The 27,611-nt window shown below is 47.6% G+C and overlaps 1 protein-coding gene across 1 annotated transcript in view; it reads right to left on the reverse strand.

Annotated features, from left to right (window-relative positions):
• The window catches only part of LEMD2 (LEM domain nuclear envelope protein 2), a 261,893-nt gene extending 236,767 nt beyond the window's left edge, over window positions 1-25,126 (reverse strand). Inside the window, exon 1 of the mRNA XM_078644245.1 lies at window positions 24,119-25,126. Coding sequence (XP_078500371.1) covers window positions 24,119-24,914 — 796 coding nt within the window. The 5' untranslated portion in view covers window positions 24,915-25,126. The remainder of the gene's footprint in view (window positions 1-24,118) is intronic.
• Window positions 25,127-27,611: the final 2,485 nt, after the last annotated feature.

Below are 27,611 nucleotides of genomic sequence, written 5' to 3' on the forward strand. Positions count from 1 at the left end.
ACTGACAGAGAGAGAGAGAGACTGACAGAGAGAGAGAGAGACTGACAGAGAGAGAGAGAGAGAGACTGATAGAGAGAGAGACAGAGAGAGAGAGACTGACAGAGAGAGACTGAGAGAGAGAGAGAGAGAGAGAGAGAGGGACTGAGAGAGAGAGACTGACAGAGAGAGAGACACTGACAGAGAGAGAGAAAGACTGACAGTGAGAGAGAAAGAATGACAGAGAGAGAGAAAGACTGACAGAGAGAGAGAGACTGACAGAGAGAGAGAGAGAGAGAGAGAGAGAGAGAGAGAGAGAGGGACTGACAGAGAGAGACTGACAGAGAGAGAGAGAGAGAGACTGACAGAGCGAGACTGACAGAGAGAGAGACTGACAGAGAGAGAGACAGAGAGAGAGAGAGAGACACTGACAGAGAGAGAGAGAGAGAGACTGACAGAGAGAGAGAGAGACTGACAGAGAGAGAGAGAGAGAGAGAGAGAGAGAGAGAGAGAGAGGGACTGACAGAGAGAGAGACTGACAGAGAGAGACAGAGAGAGAGAGAGAGACACTGACAGAGAGAGAGAGAGAGACTGACAGAGAGAGAGAGAGACTGACAGAGAGAGAGAGAGAGAGAGAGAGAGACTGACAGAGAGACAGAGAGAGAGACACTGACAGAGAGAGAGACACTGACAGAGAGAGAGAGACACTGACAGAGAGAGAGAGACACTGACAGAGAGAGAGACACTGACAGAGAGAGACACTGAGAGAGAGAGAGACTGACAGAGAGAGAGAGAGACTGACAGAGAGAGAGAGAGACTGACAGAGAGAGAGAGAGACTGACAGAGAGAGAGAGAGACTGACAGAGAGAGAGAGAGACTGACAGAGAGAGAGACTGACAGAGAGAGAGACACTGACAGAGAGACTGACAGAGAGAGAGTGACAGAGAGAGAGAGAGAGACTGACAGAGAGAGAGAGACTGACAGAGAGAGAGAGAGAGACTGACAGAGAGAGAGAGAGACTGACAGAGAGAGAGAGACTGACAGAGAGAGAGAGACTGACAGAGAGAGAGAGACACTGACAGAGAGAGAGACTGACAGAGAGAGAGAGACTGACAGAGAGAGAGAGACTGACAGAGAGAGAGAGACTGACAGAGAGAGAGAGAGACTGACAGAGAGAGAGAGAGAGAGACTGACAGAGAGAGAGACAGAGAGAGAGAGACTGACAGAGAGAGACTGAGAGAGAGAGAGAGAGAGAGAGAGAGGGGGACTGAGAGAGAGAGAGAGAGAGAGAGAGAGGGGGACTGAGAGAGAGAGAGAGAGAGAGAGAGAGACTGACAGAGAGAGAGAGAGAGACTGACAGACAGACTGGCTGACAGACAGAGACTGGCTGACAGACAGAGACTGGCTGACAGACAGAGACTGGCTGACAGACAGAGACTGGCTGACAGACAGAGACTGGCTGACAGACAGAGACTGGCTGACAGACAGAGACTGGCTGACAGACAGATAGACAGACAGACTGGCTGACAGACAGACAGACTGGCTGACAGACAGACAGACTGGCTGACAGACAGACAGACTGGCTGACAGACAGACAGACTGGCTGACAGACAGACAGACTGGCTGACAGACAGACAGACTGGCTGACAGACAGACAGACTGGCTGACAGACAGACAGACAGACAGACTGGCTGACAGACAGACAGACAGAGACTGGCTGACAGACAGACAGACAGAGACTGGCTGACAGACAGACAGACAGAGACTGGCTGACAGACAGACAGACAGAGACTGGCAGGCAGGCAGGCAGGCAGGCAGGCAGGCAGGCAGGCAGGCTGACAGACAGACTGGCTGACAGACAGACTGGCTGACAGACAGACTGGCTGACAGACAGACTGGCTGACAGACAGACTGGCTGACAGACAGACTGGCTGACTGACAGACTGGCTGACTGACAGACTGGCTGACAGACTGGCTGACAGACTGGCTGACAGACTGGCTGACAGACTGGCTGACAGACAGACAGACAGACAGACAGACAGACAGACAGACAGACTGGCTGACAGAGAGAGACTGACCGAGAGAGAGAGAGAGACTGACAGAGAGAGACCAACTGCCTGACAAAGAGAGACTGAGAGAATGACAGAGACACTGACCGAGACAGAGACTGACCGAGACGGAGATAGAGACTGTGATGGAATTAGGGTCAAAGTGTGCATGAAGCTATGCAATGCCACTTAAGATTGCTGTTGTCTGCTAATAAAAATGTATTAGCAAAATGTGTTCTTTGTAGTTGAATCTTTTGAAATACAGCATTGTCTAATGTTTTGACACAGGTTTTTTTTTTTTACTCTAGCCCCCCACTGACCCCACCCCTACAGGTGCGGCCTTCGGCCACAAACCACACTAAGATTAGCACCGACAGAAAGTTTGTGAGTACACATGTTCCAGACACTGTCTTGGCTCGAGTCGTGGTTCTTATACCACTATTTTAGTATATGGTTTGGTCTCAACCTGGAGCTTACTGTGTACTAGTGCTACTTACAATTGTTTCTGTGCAACAGTAGTGTGTGCTTTGTGAATATCTTCGTGTGGAAAATACTGTCATGCTTTTAGTGTGCTATATTAATAAATACATATTTTTGTAACTACTGTGTGGTTCTCCTTTCATTTAATCAATACTAAAAGGTTGCAATCTGGTAAAACAAGCTGCTTAACATTCCTTCAATACTACACCTAAAGGCTGCTCTCCACAGCTACCACTTGGATAGCTTTCTATGGTTATCTTGGACCTCTTAAATCAAAATAAAGGCTGTTTGGACTGGTGCAAGGTGCCCACTTTAATTAGCGGACATCATGTACATGGCCAACTTCTCACAATCACTTACAAGCAAGGATTTTCAAAGGACACTGAAACAAACAAATGAAAAGAAGTGGGCAGGCTGTAAGTCCACAGAATGACTACAGCATGTCTCGAAAAGATAGCGGTGCACAGTCTAGGCTTGACCTTTAAAGCGTGCACGAGTTGGGGAGTAAGCGGACGACTAGAAGGCAGAGTTTAAATACTTACAATAAGATATTTACACAGCACAATTTTAGCAAAAGGGAATGTTATATATACACAATACTAAAGGGAATGAGAGTGCCCCAATTATGATCCCTCTCAAATTCTTTCGGACAGTAAAGGCCTGCCATCAGTGACCTAGCTCCCACTTCTGTTTGTGTTTATTTTTCATATGCTAAGAAGGAATCCCATCACACTTTGGATGAAACAGCCCAGAACGTAATGCTCTCACAAAAGCAAAATTCAAATGATGTGTGTATTAACTTTAAACTCATTTGTCTCACTTATGTTGCTAATATCATAATTTGTTGTTCAATGCATGTATTGACTACTGCTACATAAGCGTAGCATGTATGTTTGGTAAACTGGTGAGCAGTCAGTCACATATTTGCATATTGGCACCCTGTCACGAGTGATATCCATTACCTGGTCTGGCTTCTTGTGAACCCACAGCGCTTCACTGGAAGAGACTTCCATATGAACACTTTTAAAACAATTTTAAAAACGAAAAGCAAAACTAGACATCCTGCAAGGCAGAGTTCTTCAGACTAATGATGAGTCACACACAAAAAAAACTTGGCTGTCCGCACTGCAGTCACCCACGAAGATCATCTCTGAAAGACAAACAACTTTGGAGCAAAGCCCATCAGGTTAGGGTTATGACTGGCAGGCGTAAGCAACAGTCAGTGGTATGCCAGGATACCAAGCAAAAGGCCAGTTAGGCTGAATGATGAACTGTCACGTGACAGAGTTGCCTCTGAAAGGATGGAATGGCTGCTTTACTTTAAGCATGCCAGACCAGTGACTGAATTAGTAATAATGGTTGGCACAGTCAACCAGATTTCAGGATTACATCAAAAATTTGTTTGGGCTGAATCAGTCATGCTTTTTTTTTTATTTATATGAATTTCGATAAATGTTAAACATTAGAGAGATACTAATGCTACTGCTTCCAACCTCCGGAAAGAAAGAAAATTCCCCCATGTTTATACCCACGTCCCTACCATTTTAAGTCACTGTCGGATACGAATATGCTGAACTAATCGATCAGCAAAGCAGCCATTAAGCATTTATCCAACATCTCCCTTCCTGAAGGCCTGGTTGCACACCCATGTTTGCTATTTTTAATGCTTTCAGGGATAGCCTCGAACTTTGTGTATCGAAGTTCAAGAAGGCGACAGGTTACATTGATTCAGCCTTCCATATAGCAATTCCTGAAGAATGTATTTTCCTCAACTCCAGTGAAAAGTCTTGTTTAGCCAAAAGCAGCACTAGCCACTGAAGAACTTTTTTGGCTTGAGCAAAGCCTTCCTTTTTTAAGAGGCTTAGCAACGCAATCTTTGGGGTGAGACCAATGAGGTGACCCAGAACCAAATGAAAAATCAATGCTATGCTATCCCAAAAAGAGCAAATGTAGAGGAAATAGTCTTCTTCAATCTTGCAGCTGAGGAAGGCAGAAGAGGGCCTCTTGCAGATGCCAACCAAGCTGGGGGTGAAGTAAACCAGGTACAGATATTTAAATAGCGTCAAGTGATATCCAGCAGAGATCGCTACCTCACTTGGAGCCACAAAGGCAGACAACCAGTCTATTTTTCACAGGGTCCAGGTCTGCCTCACATGCCTGCCTCTGTCTTTTAAATGTGTCAGTAGCATTTATAAGAAGGAACCTATATATTCTGGAACTCGTTCCGCTCTGACATATTTTCGGATCTCTAGATCAAGAGCCTTAAAGGAATATTACACCAATCATATTGTCTTTTATAGAGACCATGGGTATGGAGGATGCTTCTGCCTTAACTGCCAATGAATCAGTAGCCAGAGATCTCCAAATGTGAGAAATGCAGAAAGGAGAAAACATCAATTGTATATTGGATCAAACATTCTTAATAAACCACACCATAGAAATAAGGTTCACCAGCTATTCGAAGTGTTTCCTTAGAAAAGGCTTTAGAAGCAAATAAGTTGTGGTACTAAAGATATGATTGAAAGTTTTGTGGCGAAGGAACTCTATTGCAACTGGGACAGAGTACCCTCTCTGCCAAACCCTCGTTCTGGTATTTTCAGGCAGACAGACCTTCAGTATCTGGATGACAGAGCCTACTCCAGTTCCGTCTCCGAAATAGTGCTCTAAAGGCCTTGTGGTAGTACATTTGCAAGCCCTCTCGATTTAGAATGGACAGCTGAATGGCCATCTTTCACAGTCCATCAAAGCTGGATAAAACCTAACAGTTATGGACAGTAACAAAGTTTCAATGACCCCTACCCAATGGGAGACAACTTGCATGGTTTGAGGGTAATTAGGTTTTTATTTCCCAAAAACAATCATTGCCTTTGGAAGTTTGCTTTTGAAAAACCAGTCAGTGGTTCCAGTCAAAGACTAGAAATGTATGCAGAACCAGCAGACATCTCTAGATACAGAGGACATATACTCCATCAAGCCGATAAGAGTATTTTAAATCAAATCCTTAACTTGCTATTCCTATTCAATCTATATATTCTCTTTATGTTATGTCCTCTTGTAAACCATTGAACATAGTGCGTGTACATTACAGAGTTATTCTTCTTATGTTTTATCAACATGTGATTCGCCATTGAGGCCTTTGGACACTGGGCTTTTTCAAGGCTGTAAAACAACTGTAATTCGTTTTTGGGACCCACAGATAAGCTACTATGGAACAGAAGTGAAAAGGTATCAGAGTTGGTGCAGAGTCAGTCACATCTTTAACACCCTTATACATCCAATTGACTTTACTCCAGCACTCATGCATCACATGAGGAAAATTCTGTGTCTATATGGATATATGTCACTGACCATGTCATGAATGATGTAATATGTGACGTCATCAGCAGTGCATTGTGGGGGCGCGAGTTATAGTTAGCTGAACTAACTATAAAAGGTGGAATTTCTCTGGTTTTGTACGAGTGAAATGCCCAACTATAACGTCCCTGAAAACTATGGTTTTTTCAGTGAATTTCTAAGCTTTTTTAAACGCTAATTTCTAACTATAACGTGCCTGAAACCTATGGTTTTTTCAGTGAGTTTCTAAGGTTTTTTTAAATGCTAATTTCTAACTATAACGTCCCTGAAACCTATGTTTTTAATCAGTGAATTTTAATGTTTTTTTAAATGCTAATTTCTAACTAGAACATAGCAGTCGCTTTTGCAGAGTGGTGGAGAAAGGTGAGCGTAACCTTCAAACACCTCTTAGCAATCCCACTGTGTGGGATTTACTGGAGGTAACAGGAGGAGTAGTTAACCCCCAACGTCAACCTTGCGGACCAACTACCCTTTTTATTACCACCAGTAAGTCCCACACAGCAGGATTGCTAACTTCTTATGTCAGGCCCGCCACCTCCATGCTCCACTGTGCAAACGCGCCCCCTAGCACATTGTAAGTTGGAGGATTAAGTCCCCTTGAATCCTTAGGGTCCCTGTGGGCCAACTAGCCCACCAGGTACCTCAACAAATGACCACAGAGCTGCTTTGCAGAGAGGTGGTCAAAGGCTAAGCCCCCTTTTACACCTCTCTGCAACGCAGCTCTGTGGCGCTTCATTTATACTGGAGGTACTTGGTGGGCTAGTTGGCCCCAGGGACCCTCAGGATTCAAGGGGACTTAATCACCCAACTTACTACACGCCACAGGGCGTATTTTCACACATGTCACAACAGGCCCCGCCCCCTCCCTTCACCATTGTTCAAACGCGCCCTGTGGCGCATTTTAAGTTGGGGGATTAGGTCTTCTTGAATCCTTAGAGTCCCTGGGTCCAACTAGCGCACCAGGTACCTCCAGTAAGCACCACAGAGCTGCGCTGCAGAGAGGAGTAAAAAGGGGCGAGGCCTCGGACCACCTCTCTGCAACGCAGCTCTGTGGTGCATACTGGAGGTACCTGGTGGGCTAGTTGGCTCCCAGGGACCCCCAGTATTCAAGGGGAATTAATTCCCCAACTTACAACGTGCCACGGGGCGCGTTTGCAGAGTAATGCACTGAGGGGGCGGGACCTCCGGTGCAAATCCGTTTTTTTTATTGTATTTTATTTTTTGGAAGGGGGGCTGTCTCGCCCCCCTTCTTTTCCTATTTTTGGGCCCTGGGGACCCCATCCCCCAGGGTCTGAACCCCATTTAAAAAAATATATAGGAGATAGGGGCCGCGTGGTTCCCCTCCCGAGGCCATTTTCGCCTCCGGGACCCCATCCCCCGGGGCATGGCCAGTATTTAATTTTTTTGGTTCATTCAAAAACAACTAAAGAGTATCTTGAACTAGAATATACATAAAGCACAAAAGGAGAAACGGTAAGACGGCCAGTCCACCACCACCCATAAGTGCCCTACGCAAAAATATATTAACTGTGTCAAAAAGATAGTGAGTTCCCGGTGAGGAAACAAGCATTTACAATGCAATGGTTTCGCATTTGCAAAAGATAGAGCTATTGGCATTGCTTATTTTTATTTATGTTTTTTTTTAAACATAAATAAATGGCATTGTCATTTACAATGCCAATAGCAGGGCAGGACAGCAAGCACAAGCAACGAGGGGCAGGACAGCAAGCACAAGCAATGAGGAGGGGGGGGGGGAGGACAGCAAGCACGAGCAACGGGGGGCAGGGGAGCAAGCACAGCCAGGGGGCAGGGAAGCAAGCACGGCCAGGGGGCAGGGAAGCAAGCACGGCCAGGGGGCAGGGAAGCAAGCACGGCCAGGGGGCAGGGAAGTAAGCACAGCCACAGGCAGGGAAGCAAGCACAGCTAGGAGGCAGTGAAGCAAGCACAGGACGGGCTGCAACTCTGCCTGGGCTGCCGCCATTCTCACTGCCTGCATCTGTTGGTACAACTGAGTGAGACCATACTTAATACATGTCTTCACTGACACACCTGAGTGAGACAACCCTGAATGCATGAATCCACTGTCATATCAAATCTTTGAGTAAATCAGCTATAGACGGATCCTAACTTGAACAGACCCCTGGGGTAGCCAGATGCTGTGATTGACATGTGGAAGCAATAAGATATGGCAGATTTAGTGAGACTGGCAGCCTGCATTGTACCTGCAATCGTCCTTGCATGCTGCACACACAGGCTCCCTGAAGCCAGGGCTCATTCCTCCTGTCTGTGGTATACATCCACAGAAATGTACATTCAGATGACAGTCGCGACAACCTGTCTCATTCACTGTTCAAAAAGATTACTTGTCACTTGAAGCAACTGTGGAGTGGGAGGCAACATAACGGTGTGGCATTTCACATTACTGGCAAATAAGCCTGTAAACCATGTGAAACATACTAAACGAACACCAACTGCATCAAAAGCGGTGCCTGCTTCCAGGAGTCAGTGGTTTGGCATCAAGACACCACCTGGTACCAATCATTTTATGCAAACACCCTTTCGACGCATCCGAATAAACTTCGACCATTATAAAGCAAGGAGAGAGTGCTTCACAGCTCACACATCATAACACATACAAAAAAAAAAGTCCAGATAGATAGAGACACAGCGTAAAGGCAGATTGAGAGATAGACTAGAAGGTTGGACAAGCATGCAGGCAGATGGGTAAACAGGTTTTTGTGATACAACAAGAGGGGTGCTGAACTGTTCCTGTAAGAAGGGAAAGGTTAGGTAAATCTGGCGTGACCGGAGGTGTAAATATTACACCCTTGGGCATCCATTTTGTTGGATGTTTTTGCCTCACACACCCCGAAGGATGTCATGCTTCATCATCGGCGGTTGCTCCTCGTCGGGGGGGCGGTGCAATCCCCGACGGGCTCACCTCTAAGAGGGGCACTTTGGCGGAGATCTTTTGTATCCAACTGCCCTGTGGTGAAGTGCGGGTGTGTGGGCGGGAGAGCAAGTAAGCCTGGTGTAGTGATTAAAATGCAGCAAGGGGTGCCGGAAACTGCTTTATTCTGGTGGTCCCCCTACTACAATTAAAATCGTGAAAAAGCTCGCTCGGTGTCACCTCGTTAGGTAGAGTGACCCTAGACGAGCTGAGAAGAACAGATGGTCAACATGTTTCTCGCAATTGGGTAAATCACCTGCGATTCATCAGGACCTTATAGTAGTGAAAAAATTGAAATAAAAGAACTCAATAACATGCCAGTGTCATGTATGTGGTGTAGTTATCGAGTGAAATTGCCTTTCTTGACCTCACTATCAAACGGGAAGGGGGGTCCCTTAAAACCACTATGTACAGGAAACCTACAGACCGCAATAGTCTACTCCATTATAAGAGTCACCACCCCAAGGCCTTACGCTCAAATCTGCCTTTCGGACAGTTTCTCCGGATAAGACGCAATTGTAGCAAAGTATCCGATTACAAGAAGGAATCCACAATCCTCTCTAGGAACCTCCTTGATAGAGGTTATCCAAAAAGCGATGTCTCCAAAGCTAGGAAACGGGCTCGGAACAACAACCGAGAAGCTCTACTAGAGAGACAGGAGAGTACACCGGTCGAGAACCAACCGATCACCTGTGTCACCACCTTTACCCCCTGTCCAACAAAATCAAAAATACCATTAAACGCCATTGGGGAATCCTTAATAGAGGTGATCTGGATCTGGAACAACCTAGGTTTGCTTTCAAGAGATCACAGAACCTGAAGGATATCCTGATCAGCACCAGGCCAAAGAAAGCTGTGAAAGAGACTCAACAAACCCTCTGGCATCTACCCCCTGTCATGGGCCATTACCCTTGTGGCTCCTGTGGTGTCTGTAAGTATACCTTAACACTTAAAACCATCAAACTCTCTGAGACTTTCAATTGGGAACTCAGGCATCACACAAATTGCAATACGACACATTGCATTTACCTGTTGATTTGCCCATGCAATTTGCAGTATATTGGGATGACCACCCGCCCAATAAAAACCCGCATTATTGAACACCGCAGCAATTTTCGCTGTAAGAAAACCCATACAAAAATGTGCAAACACTATGTGGAATCCAACCACAACGCAGACTCTTTGAAATGGGTCATTTTGGAATCTAGTCCCAACTCCCCAAAAAATGCACTTTTCAGGAAGGAGCAGAGATGGGTCCATCGATTGTCCTCCGATAGCCGTGGGCTGAATGAAGATATCCCTTGGCACTCACTATAAACCACCCACTAGCCATTTCTCGATACTTGATATGGCTTCTCTAAGCTTTATTGGGCATGTACTAAAAACTATGACCTCACTGATTTGTTTTGTGAAACATTCCGGTCCCATACCCTCGGACCCCCACATCATGACCAACAATGCCAATCAATACAACACATGACTTACACAGGTATACTTGTTATACCGGGTCAGTCGCATTGCCGAGTCTATATGACTAGACTTTGATTGGCTTATGACACAGTCCAGGTCCACTATACCTCCTGCACTCCACATCATGGCCGACGCGGTCACTCACTACACCACGTGACCTCCTGGGTTTAAACCACAATTGCCACTACAGCGTTTGCTCGGGCATCCTTAGCGGGTGAACACTTTACTCCGCATGATTTTAGTGACATGGACTTAGTAACGAGAGCCAATATAAGCTCACCCCTACAGTAGACTTCCACACTGCCTGCAAACTACTACGGTTCTTTGACCACGATATCATGGCCGCCACAGTTACTACCCATGTCACGTGATCTACACGGAAGGGCGGAAACGGCTAGGACTCCGTGATGCGGGTTACAATAAATAACAAACACCGCCGGACCCACCCATCTATCCGAGCTCGGCGGAGATGGGTAGGTGTTCCCACGCGGTCACGGGCTGATTGAGGTAAGATGGTGCTCCCCCATGAGACTCGGTTATTCCTAAGTCATCTGTACCAACTCCTGAGCCTTTTACAATGTATTCGCCCTTTAGCTATGCCTGAAGGCTTAACCCCGTTGTACTGACCCACCGACCACTCATGTGGCTCGTAGACCTTGACCATTAGGTGAGTCATGCGCCTGTTAATCTCTGCACCTTGTTTTGACAAACCACCTCGATATGGAGTTGTTGTCACTCACATAACCATGGCTCGACCTGCCACTCTGTGACATAATGGTGTTTTTTGATTAGTATGCTGTTTTAAACAACTGTTTTTAAACCACTGTTTTTACTCTCCACACCAACATAGTGTTAGAGTGTGTGTGTTCCACACTGCATGCTGTAACCACTTGGCATGTATAGATTGTGATTATCCCCCAACACCACTCCAAGCATGCCCCACTATGTACACATTCTGGCGCTGGCCATCCTTGCTGTTGATGAGAAATGTACTATTAATGTTTATCCCGTTTCTTTCTCATTGTCTAGGCATAGGACGTTCCACAGAGGTAAAATATACCTACACCACATACATGACACTGGCATGTTATTGAGTTCTTTTTATTTCAATTTTTTCACTACTATAAGGTCCTGATGAATCGCAGGTGATTTACCCAATTGCGAGAAACATGTTGACCATCTGTTCTTCTCAGCTCGTCTAGGGTCACTCTACCTAACGAGGTGACACCGAGCGAGCTTTTTCACGATTTTAATTGTAGTAGGGGGACCACCAGAATAAAGCAGTTTCCGGCACCCCTTGCTGCATTTTAATCACTACACCAGGCTTACTTGCTCTCCCGCCCACACACCCGCACTTCACCACAGGGCAGTTGGATACAAAAGATCTCCGCCAAAGTGCCCCTCTTAGAGGTGAGCCCGTCGGGGATTGCACCGCCCCCCCAGACGAGGAGCAACCGCCGATGATGAAGCATGACATCCTTCGGGGTGTGTGAGGCAAAAACATCCAACAAAATGGATGCCCAAGGGTGTAATATTTACACCTCCGGTCACGCCAGATTTACCTAACCTTTCCCTTCTTACAGGAACAGTTCAGCACCCCTCTTGTTGTATCACTTGTACTAGATACGGGCACTTGCTGTAACTGGACCTTCCACCCTCATGAGTGGTAATTAGTGCCCGTTGATCTATTGATCACTCTCCCTCTTTTTGATAAATAAACAGGTTTTTGGACATAAGAAACAGAGAGACAGGCAGATATAAAGGCACACAATTGACATGCTGGCATATAGGTAGGTAGGGAAATAAGGAGGGACAGAGGCAGTCAGAAAATAGTCAGACAGGGAAAGAAGTAGGCCATAGGAAGACAAACAGACAGACAGACAGATGGAGACAGAGGGACATGGAGACGGGAACGAAGACAGACAAAAGGAGAGAGGGACTGACAGGTAAACATGCAGCTATATATACAGGTAAGGAGACAAGCAGGTATGTAGGCTAGCACTTCAGTTAAATATACCGACAGACAGCCAAGTACGATGCATCTAGGTAGACAGGCAGACAGACAAGTAGACTTAAAGGCAACTAGACAGGAAAAACATATTGGCATATATGTAGGTAATGCATCGGGCAGGTAGAAAGACACGTAGCCCTTAGTCAGCCAGGCAGTGAGTTAGACAGACAGAAGGACAGACACACTCAATCTACAGCGTAAGCTATGGGCAGACAGGTACACAGAATACCGACAGATTGCACCCTGCGCCCAGCTCCTCGTGCAAGTGCCTTATAAACACTGAAGCCCGAGCGATGACGTTGTGACAGGTCAGAGCTGCACTCGGACCCTGCGATGTACACATCTCCGCCACCACTCGCACACACTGGAAACAGGGCGGGGCCACTTAGTTAACAATGATTTCCCATCTGTTCGTCATTTACACCACAGGCTAAGCGCAAGACTCCCAACCAAATTCGATTAGTCGTGCGAGGCAGAAAATACTCGATAGACTACCCCCAACTGTGACCAGAAGCAGCAGCAGACTAGGAGCACAGCCGGCGACTGCACAATACTATCCTCCGTGCATACTCCGACCCCCAACCTGGCCCACTAGGAGGACACATCCCCTGTCCAGAAAACAGTGACCAAACACAGCCCCGGGGCAGAATCATCACGACTGGAACCCATGGTGCACCATGACCTACCCCCCCCCAAAACAACACACAGGCCATGTCCCCCCCACCATTCCTGAATACAATGTGTGTTATTGAACCTCAGTGCACACCCTTTCCCTCAGTGCTTCCTGAGTGCTCACGGCCGACCTTCCCTCAGAACACATTTCTGCCCTGGGCACCTACTGTAAACCCCTTTGTGTAAATAGGAAAATGGTCCTCGTGGCACACGCCCTGAGTGCACAATGCACCAGTCAGGTGAGGGACATCAAAGCAATGAGGCATCTAGATATCCACCCTCCACTCTATGAGCTCTTGGCGCACGCTCTGGTCTTCAATGCGCACTCGGGCCAAAGCTGCCCTCAGTACACGCTCTGCCTCCGGCCTAAGCTCGGCCGGGAGCCGGGCCTGAAGAACCCAGCACGGGGGCAGGTGGGTGCAGCAGTACAGTGGGAAGGAAACGAGTGCACGGGGGAGAGAAGAGGAGGGGAAAACACTGCACGAAACCTGCAGCGAGAGAGAGCGAGAGAGAAAAGCAAGAGAGATGGACCCGAAGGGAAAACAATACCCAACAAGCATTTACAAGTGGGACACGGACAGCGGGAGGGGGGCGGGAACGGGCACAAGGACAGGGGGAGGGGGGGCGGGAAGGCAAGAAAAACAAAGCACTCACCAGTACTTCTTCCGGCGGCCGTGGTCGGCATGGAATGACGAAAACAAACACATAAAAAAAACACGAAACTCCGCCCCCCGCCGCGATGACGATTTGAAAAGGGAGGAGAGGGAAGAAATCACGGGAACGCCCGCAAATCTGGTCCGTGAATGACGGACAGATCTCTGTTCCAATGGCTAGCCTCCATTTATGGAGCTAGCCAATGGAACAGAGGGCGGATTCGCAAGCCACTCTAGTAAAACATAAGGTTTTCCGCCTGCAAAACCTAAAAAGGAACCCTCAGGCACCCACACATGGTAGGTAGCCGTTTGCCTTCATCGGGTTCCTGTTGTTAGTACGTGTAGGAATACAGCAAACCAAAAAGGTGCAGATTAAAATGAGTGTAGATCACTCCCTCAACCAACACTTTTAATAGAGGGGTGATTCGAACCCAATTAAAAACAATGTGAATAAATGGACAAAAAAGGGGTTAAGTAAATTTGAACCCCCTGTCCTAAAAATCGGTCGACATGTTTCAGCTTTGGAGTCCTATTCGACCCAGCATTCCTCAGGACCAGTAGTATATTCTCTCCCTAAGGGGCAGGGCACGCCCTAAAGAGCCTACTCACATTGGGAGGAAAGTAATCAGCTATAGATACGCGTTTACCAACTTGTAATCGCTGCACTGGTAAAACTCAGATGCGCAACCTCTGTTCTATGAGGGATATGGAATCTGAAATGAGACCAACAGAACAAAATAGATATTTAATCATTTTAGAATTTTCTCCCCACTTAATTTTTTGGGGATATATATTTGGAATGGGGCCGCTTGGCCCCCCTCCTCAGGCCATTTATGGCCCCGGGGACCCCATCCCCCAGGCTGGCCTTTCCTTTTTTTGGGTAAGGGGGTGCCAAGTGGCTCCCCTCCCGGGCCACTTCTAGCCCCGGGGACCCCGTCCCCCGGGGCCTGGCCACTCTGTTGGGGACCATGGGGGGAGACCCAAGGCCCACACAGTCTCGCCGGCTCCCCACTTCCTACGGGAGCCGGAATTGCTTTTCCACACAGGGAGCTGCTGACATCCAGCTCCTCTTGTGGAAAAGCAATCTGCCTTGGATTTTTAAGGTGAGAGCAGGAAACCTGCTTTCACTTCCAAAAGTCAAACCAGTGTTTGCTCTAACAGGGTGGGAGCCGCACGGCTCCCGTCCTGGGATAGCAAACAGCAGTGTCTCGGGGGTGGGCACCCCGGGACACTGCAGGAGCCGGCCCTTGGAGGTAGCAGTCCCCAGGGCCATGAAGGGCTCCTGGAAAGGGGCCACGCACCCCCCTCCCTTCAGTTTGAAAGCCCCGGGGAGGTGGTGATCCCCAAGGCTTGGGGGGGCCTGCAAGCCCCCCTCGTCATTTAAAGAAGCCTGGGGAGGTGGTGGTCCCCGAAGCTTGGGGGGGGGCCTGCAAGCCCCCCCTTATTATTTGAATAAGCCCCGGGGAGGTGGCGGTCCCCGGAACTGCGCGCCGCCTGCACATAATGAGCATTGCCCTGGGGAGGTGGAGATCCCCGGGGCTCCGGGGGCCCCCTCTATTATTTTTTGGGCAAGCCGCCGGGACCTGGCTCATCCGGGGGCCTCATTTTTTAAAATAGTTGCGGCGAGATTCGCGACCCCAGCGCGAATTCCGATGAAATTATTTAAAAAAATGCTTTTCTTGGTCCTGGGGGTTCTTGTGAGACCCCCTGAGCAGGCCCAGGGGGCCAGGGTGTTTCTACCCTTCCCCCTTTTCTTGTTTTTTAACCTCTTTTTCCTACTGTTCTGACTGATGTCAGCTGGCTGCCAACACTTCCTGGTTTGGAGTGTTGGCAGCTACTAATTAGAATGAAGCTCGTGGTCGGGAGGGTTCGCGACCCCACCGTGGCCATAGATATCAAAACTTTTTCTTTTTTTAATTTCTCAGGGACTACTGAACGGATTTACACCATTAACAAATAGGACTCTTTCTGAACCAAGGGCTACCTTTTTGCAAAATTTGGTGTAATTCCGTTCAGCAGTTCGGGCTGTAGCTTTGTCTAAAGTTTCTTATGGAAAACAACATGGGGAAAACGCGTTTTGGGGGCCCCCCTTTTTTCTCAGCCCAACCTTGTCGAATCACCCAGAAACTTTAAAGACAGTAGCTGACCGGCGCGGGCCACTAGTTTTAAAATTTTCGGGAAGATTCGTCAACCGGCGCCAAAGTTATTGGGAAAACAAAAAACGCTTTTCCTATGGAAACTACGTCCTAACTATAACTAACTACAAAGCTAAATCCTCAAATACTCTACACATCATTATCTCAATGTAGGCTCCCCCACCATGACTTGCATGCAGTATCATTAATGTAATCATCTATCTTCACCGCCCAAATTTATCAAGTACCATTCCTTTCCATTAAATGACGTTGTGCACACTTTTCCTAAAACATCACCACAGAAAGAAACACTGACTACACGACTGCCTCCAACATACTAGAACCACACTACACCTTAAAATCACTCCCCTATACTCACACGCTTTGCACAACAAGAACAACCAACTAGCTCCTTAAAATTATAAAAGCTACATTAATACACACGTTTTGGCGGTGTCTCTCTTTAGATCGTTTCTAGAGGGGGGTTTTCAATTGTTTGTCGTAGGTGCTGGGATCTTCCCCGATCGCCGAAACTAGCACTCTTACACATTATGGGGGGAATATGAGGCAACGTCTTATAAACGCCATTTGCTGCTGTTGGGTCTTACATTAGCCAAACGGGACATAGCGAGGGCGTGGAAGGCCCCCCGCATTAGTCACATGGAAGAATGGCCTAGACTTTTGCATGGACCTAGAGAAACCCCTCTTCATCGCCAGGGGGTGCCCCCTAAAACATTTAAAAATATGGAAAAAGTGGGCGGACTATCGGGGATTGCTCCTAGAACCGGTTCAGTTAGAAAGGGACCCTTGTTTATGAGATGGGGTTCATACGGGAGGATTCAGGGGGAGGGATGGAAGATGGAATCCTGGTGGGCACCTCTGTTTTAACATTGGACTGGTTTTGTCTAGAGTGGGAGTATAGTGCAATCAGGGGGAAGGGTTGGGGGGGGGGGCGCGGAGGGAGTTAGATTTTGATTGAATTTCCTTTAATTTTTTCTTGAGTATTACTCTGCCAAATGATGTATGTTCTGATTGTGTGGATGTCCCTGGGGTACAAGGCCCTGCAGTGTATGTGCCACTTGACGAATAAGATTTGTTTAAAAAAAATTATAAAAGCTGTCAATCCTTACTCATTTAAAATACAGAGTGGTCCTACCTCTCATAAAAACAAAATGAGAAATAAATATTGCTAATCATTCTTTTCTCTTCGACAATCAGTCAGTATCTCTACTTGCATTTTTCTCCAAAGTATTCAAACGACTTTCCTTTATGTGCCTCTCTATCCATAAACAACCTCCTTAATCCCCTCTAATCAGGCTTCTGCACCATCCTCGATCCAAAATGTGCACTTTTATGTGCATCCAACTTCATGACCAGTACCCGTCACAATCATCTTTGTACGGTTCCTTTAGACCAATAAATATGCTGATTGATTCAGGAGACAATCCAACACTCCTTCCACTCAACTCACTGTGATCTAGCTCACAAATAGCAAGCCTCATACGTTTCTGGGCAAATATTTTAGTCGCAATGGACACCAATACATCAGAGCCCACCCCACTTCCAGTGGACGTAATGCAAGGCTCTGTTGTAGGCTCTCTTGCTTTATCACTATAAAGCAAATCCTTTTGGGAACATCTTCCTTTCATGCTAACAAAACTTAATTATTGTCATCTATCCCTTCCGTTTGCATCTCAGCTTCAGTCACATGACTTGGCTTGTCTCACTGCAACTGGACACTGGATGGCTCAAAGACGAATCACATTAGAGGACTAAGCCCCCACCCCCCCTTTTTGGAGGTGTTCGATGTCTCGTCTTAGCTGCAGCATTTTCTCTGACTCAATCCAGTTTGAACTCAGAACTTCTGTAATGTAACTCTTCGAGCAGAAATCTTGGGAGTTCTTTTCAACCTGTCAATGGAAATGGAATCCTACATAACCATCACATCAACTTCAGACCAATACGGATTCATGATAATAAAAGAGATCCACATTTGCATCACACCAAAATACTTGTTTGTTTCACTCACTAGTACTCAGCAAGCTTGACTACGACAACACTTTACTAATGGTCCTTCCCCACAACTCCTTTGCATCACTCAAAGGGGACTAAAACCTTTCAACCAGAATTCTGTAAAACATACCTAAGCATTATCCCACCTCATCATACTGTCACCAAACTGGCTGCCTCTCAGGAAAAAAATAGGTTCTTATGCCAGCTAATGACCCATGTATTCATGGTGGTGAATGGCATGAGACCTATCTATCTCTCTGGTGACACGTCTAGCCAGAACTGAAAATCTACTAACCACAACATTCTTGCCATGCCCAACCTACTCTGTACCACCTCCAGGTGCAGGTCCTGCAACTTATCAGATCCTCTGCAGTCTTAACACCAGGCATTCGGGCAACCCCCTCTCCAGTTCAAAATAGTGCTGAAATGTCATCTACTTTAACTTGAAGGAATCTACTGATTTAAACATGTATAAGTTCTTCCTGTAGGTCAGTCAGATGTAGAAATGCAACAGTACTGTAGGCGTATGATTATCCTAGCCAGTGGCAACCTTAAAACCAGAGCAATTACCTTAACTGTTGCTTCCAAGGTTTAAGATTTTATATTAACCACCTCGCCATTACTGTCGTATATACAGCCAGTGAGGTACTTGCTAAATGTTTCGGATTGAAATGTTATTGTTTGTTAAATAAATAACACATTTGAAAACAAAATGAAACTAAAATATATTTTATTCCTTAAGAAACAAGTTTAAATGGAGACCTGTGTGGCTGCAAATAACTATATTAAATTAGTTAATCTGTAAATCTAAACTGTTAACTATTGTAACATTACAATGCATCACAAATTGCACTTTTTGTAACATTTAATTCATTTGCGCAAGAAACATTTCTATTGAAGTCAGCAAAATATACAACTCTGGTGGAATATGTAGCAAGTTTCGTAATTCAGAGGAAAACGTTGCACTGGTTGAATCACATGTTTTGCAGCTGCACAGACTATATATCCGTAACCACATTTAGCTTGCTTTGACTAGGTATGTTAATGATACAGAATTACTGTCAACCTCCCTCACAGCAGCCTCACTGTGTCCAACTCTGAGAGAGTAAGCCATCATCCGAGTGCATCATGGACCAGTGCTTTAAATAGGCATGCTCTTTCCTAAACTTCTTTAATTTTGAGAACCTGCACTTCTGCAATACATTTAAGTGAAGAGTAGCAGCAGTTCTCAGGAGGAAAACAGGTACTCTATACAGCGAGTACAAATCCTCCTATATTTCCATGTAAATCACTGGCTAGGACTGAAAGAAAGAAAACCAGCATTTGCAATGCAATTTGACTCGCATTTGTGAATGTTAGCGCTGTTGGCGTAGAAAAAGGCAGTGTGTTTTACTTTTGTATACAGTGATGATATTGCCATTCGTATGGCCTTGCACAGCTGGAGAACCAGAAAATGGGAAATAGGTTCGGAGGGAGAGGAGACAAGAGTATTATGCCTACTGAAAAAACAAGCATTTGCAATGCAATAGGTCTCATATTAATTAACGTTAGAGCTATTGGTGTTGCAAATAATAATGTGCCGGAGAGTGCCAACGGGCGAGCCTTGATTTCAATTAGCTGGGGAGCAATGTGGTGCGCCGTGTGAGGGGTCAGAAGACTGCCCGAGCTCTCACTGTGTCGTGCAAAAGAGAAAGCATGCAAGAAGATATGAGCATGAAGCGGGAGACGCAGCTGGAGAGTTCCAATGACTGAGCGTTGATTTCACCTAGATTGGAGCAGTTTGGTGCGCCGGGTGAGGGGGGCAGAAGGTTGCTTGCTCAAAGCTCTTGTGTTGTTGCACCGAAGTCTGGCCGGAACACGGCACGCTGAAAGATCAGGCAGCCATAATTCGAGTCTTGGCATCATGATAAGCATGTGTTTAAAAACGAAAAATTACACAGCAATACCAAGCTATTATAGGAGGGCAAGCAAGCACTGCTGTGCAAAACAAACACAAAATGCGGTAATACTTTTAAACAAGCATTTGCAATGCAATAGGTCTCGCATTAGGAAAGTTTGAGCTATTGGTATTGTAAATGACAATTTTTTTATATGTGTTGGTTTTGAAAATAGCGAAATTAATAGCTTTGTCATTTAAAATGCCAATTATTTCGCAAACGTGACACCTATAGCATTTGTAATGCAATATGTGTTGTATTTACGTGACTCACATGTATTTATATTACAAATAACAATGGCTTTTAATTTGTTTTAATAATTAATGCTTAAATAAGTTATTGTAATTTATAGCAATAGATTAACTTTTGTAAATAACTTTTATGAAGATTATGTTCAGTGTATTTTATTGTGATGAAAATCCAAGAACAGAAGTGAAATATTAACATCTTTTTGTGACATTTGTAATAAAGCTTGAAACATTGAGAGAACATATTTGAACCAGTTGTTGTTGAATGGTTGCACAGAGTGATGGTGTGGCGTTCAGTGGTGCTGAGTGATGCTGTGCGTTCAGTGGTGGTGAGTGATGCTGTGGCGTTCAGTGGTGCTGAGTGATGCTGTGGCGTTCAGTGGTGCTGAGTGATGCTGTGGCGTTGAGTGGTGCTGAGTGATGCTGTGGCCTTGAGTGATGCTGTGGCGTTGAGCGATGCTGTGGCGTTGAGTGGTGCTGTGGCAATGTAAAATATAGCAAGGCGAGAGCTGGAGGGGCCTTGTGAGGAACCAGAAACATTTGAAGCTAACGAGGATGGCAGAGAGCTGATGAAAGGGACGCTTGTGGATGCCTGACGCTTGTGGATGTCTGATGTTTGTTGATGTCTGATGCCTGACGCTTGTGGATGCCTGACGACGCCTGTGGATGCCTGACGACGCCTGTGGATGCCTGACGACGCCTGTGGATGCCTGACGACGCCTGTGGATGCCTGACGACGCCTGTGGATGTCTGACGACGCCTGTGGATGTCTGATGCTTGTGCATGCCTGACGCTTGTGCATGCCAGACCCTTTTTGGATGCCTGACGCTTGTGGATGTCTGATGGGTGATGCTTTTGGATGTCTGATGCTTTTGGATGTCTGACGCCTGTGGATGTCTGACGCCTGTGGATGTCTGACGCCTGTGGATGTCTGACGCCTGTGGATGTCTGACGCCTGTGGATGTCTGACGCCTGTGGATGTCTGACGCCTGTGGATGTCTGACGCCTGTGGATGTCTGACGCTTGATGTAGTTCGAGTGCTCCTTACGTTTTCACAATACGTGGAAACTTGAACCCTGCTTCTAAACTCGTTCCATGGACATGTTTCAGCAGCCAGGCCTCGGAAATGTACCGTAGAGCTGAAAATCACACTTGGCGCAGGAACAATTTCCCCGAAAAAAATTTAAAGACACATTATATATAGGCACTCTCAGTGTGTCAAGGTAACATATTTCACCAAAGAAGACACCAGTGGGAGAACCTTGGGTTCTCAAACTTCCAAAGTTGATGCGTGACAAACTAATCCAGTAAAGGTTTTTGCTTTTCATTCTGGGATTTGAAGTGCTGTTGGTCCCAGGTTTAGATCAGGGCTGCAAGTGCCACAACAGAAAAAATGCATTGGGTGTTGTCAATAAATTTGCGACATGTGGACACGTACACTCCTTCCTTGTTTGTGTCATCTTTCGGAATACAACAGACGAATGAGTAAAATAAATTGATTAAAAAATGGAAGAAGCAGTTTAAATAAATGAAATAAACAGGAGTAAAATAAAAGAAGAATTGAACACTTGATTTATTGGACTCATAATAGTCCGGGATTTGGCTGTGCAGCCGAGAGGGTTCCCAGAATGTGGTTCCTCTCTGTTTCGCTTACATTGGTGCCTTAGGGCATCTAATTACAGACTCATCCCTGTAGGAGACAAGCAGCCCCCCACACTATCTTTTTGAGCTTTAAACCCCGTTTTGATCTGAAAAAAATAATTCAAAACACGTTGATTTTTTTTAACGCAGCAATGGCAGTGAACAGCCCTGAACTGAAAGTGGGAGGTGTCAGCCATGGTGGTGCCTTAAACATTGTTTGGGCCTGTGACAGTTTATTACTTATTACACTGCCACGGGCACACAGTCCTAGAGCAGAGAAGAATTAATATACAGTGTCGTGACCAGTTTTTTAAATAAATATCACGCCATTACCAGTGGCCTAGCAAGGGTCCCATGGGCCCCAATATAAGCAAATAAAATGGGTCCCCTAACTGCTATATGTATGTAGTAAAATCTATCAATAATCAGGGTTCATTGGGCCCCTCAAGTCGCTGGGCCTCGGTGCTACTGCACCTGCTGCACCATTGATCGCAGCGCCCCAGGCCAGTACCTCTTGCCCTATTAGCGTGCCTGGATTCTATCGCAGGCCGGCAGTCTCGCGTGGACACGGCTGCCGCGCGCCGTCCACTGGCCTGAATGAGTCGCAGTATAAATAAGTGTTGCTATTCTTGGCGGCAGTAAACAAACAAGATTGTCAAGTCCTGACTGTTACCGAGAAACCTGTTCTACATTCTCTCCGGTGAGCTACTGTGGCGTGCAGCTCATAAATCACACGCAGGAGAACAGACGGTGCCCGTGACAGGTAAACACCTCTCATACTCCTTCCATTTCCAAGGCTACGCCACACAGCTAACGATCAACCATCGACTGATAGACGCATGTGAGTGTTGGAATCAATGACAAGTCACGGTTTAGAACGCGAGGTCCCGTACGCAAAGGTTGCATTTTGGCGTTGCTTATAATATTTTTGAACGAAATGGTTTTCATGTTTTGAAAGTCGAGATTTTTCTCAAGCATGCACGTGATTAAAAATGAATCCATGAAACCTTGGGCTGTGTGGAAGTTTCATGCGCTGCTTGCCTCCATGAGCAGGCTTCTGGCAGTGAGTCAGTCCCTCCTCTCAATCTGCAGCCGCTGTGCTGGTGATGAGCGGGGACTTCGCGGCGCGCTCTTTAGCAGGCCGCGCGCATCAGGGATGCAGTCAGCTGCAGAGGAGAACCGCTGACGCCCAGGCCGTTCCCTGTGAACGTGTAGCCGCGCTCTCACCACGGGTACGTGACACTCGTTTAATTCAATCACCCGGCGACTCGAGCGGAATATGTGATTTTCTTTTCTGATGCACAGACTTTCGAGCAAGGAATGCGAGATGGAGTGCAACACACTGCGAAATCTAGGCGGAGAAAAGCAACTGGAATAAATGAACAAGTCCCCGCCGGGCCGCCGCGCTGCCTGCGACGACCCGGAAGCGGTTGGGCAGCCGGCGAATGCCATCGCGGCCCCAACCGGAAGTCCCGCCCCATCGCAGCGAGAGAGACAAACGACTACCCGAGGAGCCACGAAGGCTCCTGATTGAGTCCCGGTCCCGAGATGGGGGACCGGGTGAAGAGCCGCCGGGCGCATGGGGAAGGCGGGGCTCTCATGTGGTGAGAGCCCCGCAAAGCGCTACCGCCGCCCGAGAGGCAGAACCGCCACCGAGCACCGCCAGAACAGGTGAGTGTGTTGAGGGAGAGGAGGGGTGAGTGGGGGTGGGGTGTACACGCGTGTGTGTGTGTTTGAGTGTGTCTGTGTGTGCGTCTGTCTGTCTGTGTGTGCGTGTGTCTGTTTAAGGGAGGGTGCGTGTGTGTATGCAGTGTGTGTATGTGCGCATGCGTGAGTGTAGAGTGTTTGCGCAAGGGAATGTGGACAGGAGAGGGGCACGGCGCCGTGCGCGCTCACGAGGTCAAAACTGAGCAGATCTGCGCTGGTGCACCCTCTCCTGTCCACATTCCCAAAAACGGGTAGCAATAGTTGTCGAAGCACACTGCATCAATGCTTACGCATGGAAGCAGGTCGTGCTTCGACCTAAAAAAGAGCGCGCCGAGCTGGTAGTGCTTGGTGTCAAGGCAAAACAAGTGAACAGAGCAGTTAAAGAGCAAGGAGGCAGGCCCACATTTTTTTTTTTTTTTAAATATATATATATATAGAAGAGTAATCTCTAAGTACAAATAACCTGAACAGTAAGAACACATGTAAGAGGGGCTGATACAAAATTCCAAAAGGAGGGGCCACTAAGTGTATTTACCAATGAAAAGTAGCATTTCTAAAGGACAGCAACAGGAACCCATTAAAAAGATGGGTATTTGTTCGAGCCCATAGCCCAAATACTGCATGTCTCAAAGAGACAGCACAAGCCGCTGTCTAGACGACAGCCCTGGTCGTTATGCCACATCTCTACGCCCCCCCCCCCCAAAGATAACTTCTGATGGGCGGGACTTTCAACAGTATTCTGAAACTAATAACCCAACTCAATCCACTCACACCGTAAACCTATCGCATTTAGCCCAGGTTGTCAATTTTGTCTTCCACTCACAATTTTCTGCCACCTTCTCCCTCGCGGGGCTCCCGGAGCTTTTCACCCACATGATGCCCAGAAACACGGCCAGCAGGGCCACTGAGGCGCCGATCAGCAGCCAGGACAGGATTCGCTCCAAGGCCCGCGGTCTCCGGCTGGGTGCAGGCCTCCTGTACGGTATCTGGGGTTTCGATGAGCCCCAGGGGCGCCAGGAGGATTCCTGGACTCGGGGCGCCTTCTCCTCCTCCTCCCCTTCCGAATCCCATGCCGGTCTGACCCTTGCCCATGGGGTAGGAGGGTCGTTGGGTCCACGGAGCCAATTAAGGCGGGTACTGTGGACGCTCTCCGGGGTACGGGGCCGGGTAATAGGGGGCGCAGAGGTGGTGTAACTTCTGGCGGTGCACGGCGCTGGGACCGTCCTCTCTCGCGGGGCAGTTGGTGCCGAGGAGATCTGATCGTGGCGAGTGAGCGGACTCGTGAGGATCCAGGGGCGGGAGATGGGAGAGACCCTGTATCGCAGCCCTGAGTCTTCCCTGTCATCATAATCTTCATCATCATCATCATCGTCGTCCTCGTCCTCCTCCTCTCTTTGAGATCTGCTGCTCACAGGTTTCCTCTTCTCCGGGCCAGCCCAGCTCCTTCGGGCAGGCGCCGGGCGCGCCGCGGCATTGCCACCTGTGTGCCCCACGCTGCGTCGCGCCTCAGTCCGTAGTCGGCTCAGCTTCTTTTCGTACAGCTCGCGCGTAGCTGGGGTGATGGGGCCCGGGTTGTAGCCCAGCGCCTTCAGGTTTCGACGAAGCTCCGCGTCCGACATACTCAAGCTGAAAGTGAAACTTGAAGCTGGTCTAACCGTCAAAGCGTTTCCGGGACTGGGAGGCCCGGCTACGCCAACCACAAGATGGCGCGCAAGTATTATACCGAATCATGTTATGTTTTACCAATCGCAATATGGTGGACGGCGCTAAAGTGAAAGGTAAGGTCAGGTCTAGACAACAGGCTAAACCCCATTCCGACATCTGATCTGCCAAGTTACACTCGTCAGGGGTAGACTAACGAATTTTAGTATGGTTTCCGCATCACCGCACAAAATGGGTTAGTCAGTCATTTATAGCAACACCCTGATATAATGTTCCTTCCTTGCCCCCACAATGTACACTGAAGCCTGTGTAGGTGAAGAACTGTTTTATTATTAATAAAACAAAGTTATCTCAAGCATAAAGCGCCGAGCGTCTTGACAGGGAGAGCTCCGGTCGCTAACTGCCAATTCCCCGTTCGCGCCTTCACCAAAGTCCCTTCTGCGCATGCGTGCGCCTTCCGCTCTCATCTACGGCGTGACGCATCATCGCGTTCACGCTCGTAGACTAGAGCGCACACCACATATCTCCCCCCTTTAACCTTAACGCGATTTGCCCTGCCAGTCTCAGTTCTAGTGTCCACTCATTTCAAAGTCTCTATATCTGGAAGGCACCTTAACTGCTCTGCCGCTGCGTGTGCACCTTACCGGTATTTCTTCCTCCTTCTCTCTCTCTCTCAGTAATCTCTCACCTTCACTCTGATCCTCTCCTTGTTCTTCGCTGGCCTGTGTATCATCTTCATAGGTAGACTCTGTGGTAGGAGTTTCCATTTCTCTGTCCACACCTACTCCTTCCAACAGGCCATTTGCACCCTGCCTAACAGGAAGCCTCATTTCAACAGACCCCTCCTGTATCTCCTCCTTCACCGATAGGGGCCACTTTACAATCTTGTTGACTTTGGCCATGCGGTCTTGTGACCATACCTTGCCGTCGCTAAGGAGAGCTGACCTGCCTCGCACCTCCTTGACCTGCAAGGGTTGACTATACTTGCTTTCTCCTTTCTTTTGTAGGATGGGCAACTTGACCCTGACCCATTCTCCTTCTTCCAGCTCTGTTTCCTTCGTGTTGTGTCGTTTGTCATAATAGGCCGCATAAATCTTCTGGGCCTTCTCCAAGTTGTGCTGGACCACAGCCGGGGACCACTTGCTGGTGATGGTCTTCTCCCTCCACACCACATTGTCCCTGGTGAATGGGAGGCGGCCTCTCAGCACTTGGAAGGGACTGTACCCCACCACCGTGGGAGTGATCCTGTACGCCCATAGCATGCTCATTACCTCGGTCTCCCAGTCTTTTCCTTGCGAGATGGCTGCTTGAATGGAGCCCATCAGCACACGGTTGAACCGTTCTGCCTGGCCGTTGCATGCTGGGTGGTAGATGGCTGTGTGTTTCGACTCAATCCCATTCCTCTTCATGAAACGCCTCCATTTGTCCGAGACAAACTGCGGTCCATTATCACTGAGAATGGATTTCGGTATTCCTTCTCTTAAGAACAAAGACGTCAAAAACCTCAGCACAGTGTCTGTGTCCATGGATTCCTGTATGTCGACTTCAGGCCATTTCGAATACTTATCAATGACTACACACAGGTACTTGTTCACTCCTCTGCTATCCAGGACGGGCCCTAGTATGTCAATGGCCACATTCTCCCAGGGGTTTTGAGGGGTGTCGAACTTTCCCAAAGCTGGCCTGAAAGGTCGAAGTATTTTGTCCGCTCCTTGGCACTGTCCACACTCTCTCACTTGCCTTTCAATCTGGGCATCCATGCCTGGCCACCAATACATTTGCTTGACACGTGCCTTGGTCTTTACAATGCCCAGATGTCCTTCGTGTAGCTGTTTCAATAATCTGGGTATCAGGATTTCCGGTGGTACTACCCTTTCTCCTCTGTATAGAAAGACTCCTGAGTCGCTCAAGGACAGTTCTCCTCTCATCTCGTAGAACTTCCGTACCCCTTCTGTGAGTTTCTTCTTGTCCGGCCATCCAGACATAAGGTGTCTCTTTATCTCCACTTTCTCCGCGTCCTGTTCATAAGCATCCTCCCATTCTTGACGACTAATCGTCACCTCATGGTCTTCCATGCTGGCTACCATCTCCTCTTTGTCCGTGACCACTTCCGGCGCTTCCTCCATTGCCGAAGCTCGGCTGAGATAATCCGCCACCCTGTTTCGCGTACCTGGCAAATACTCGACGTCATACGTGTAGTCTAGTAGTTTTAATGTCATTTTTGCAATTCTGGGTGTCGCCGTTTCATGGCCCGAAGACGTCAATACCTTGACCAGGGGCTTGTGATCCGTTTGGAGCTTGAACCTGGTTCCCCAAATGAACTGTCTAAATTTGCCCATGGCCCACGTGACTGCCAGCATTTCCTTTTCGATGACACTGTACCTTTGTTCCGTCGGGGAGAGAGCACGTGAAGCAAAGCTGATGGTCTCCACAGATCCATCCTCCCTCTCCTGTGCCAGCACCGCCCCTAGGCCTTTGTCACTTGCATCCGTCGTCACTATTGTATTGCCTTCGGAGACGAACCCTTGCAAGGGAACAGCTTGGCTGATGCAGTCCTTTACCATCTCAAATTCCTTCTGCGTTTCCATGTCCCATTCAAACTTCACTTTGTCTCTGATGAGCTGTCGCATTCTGTACGTTTTGGTGGCAAAGTG

The sequence above is a fragment of the Lissotriton helveticus genome, chromosome 5_1 (genome assembly GCF_964261635.1).
Source record: "Lissotriton helveticus chromosome 5_1, aLisHel1.1, whole genome shotgun sequence".
Classification (NCBI taxonomy): Eukaryota; Metazoa; Chordata; class Amphibia; order Caudata; family Salamandridae; genus Lissotriton; species Lissotriton helveticus.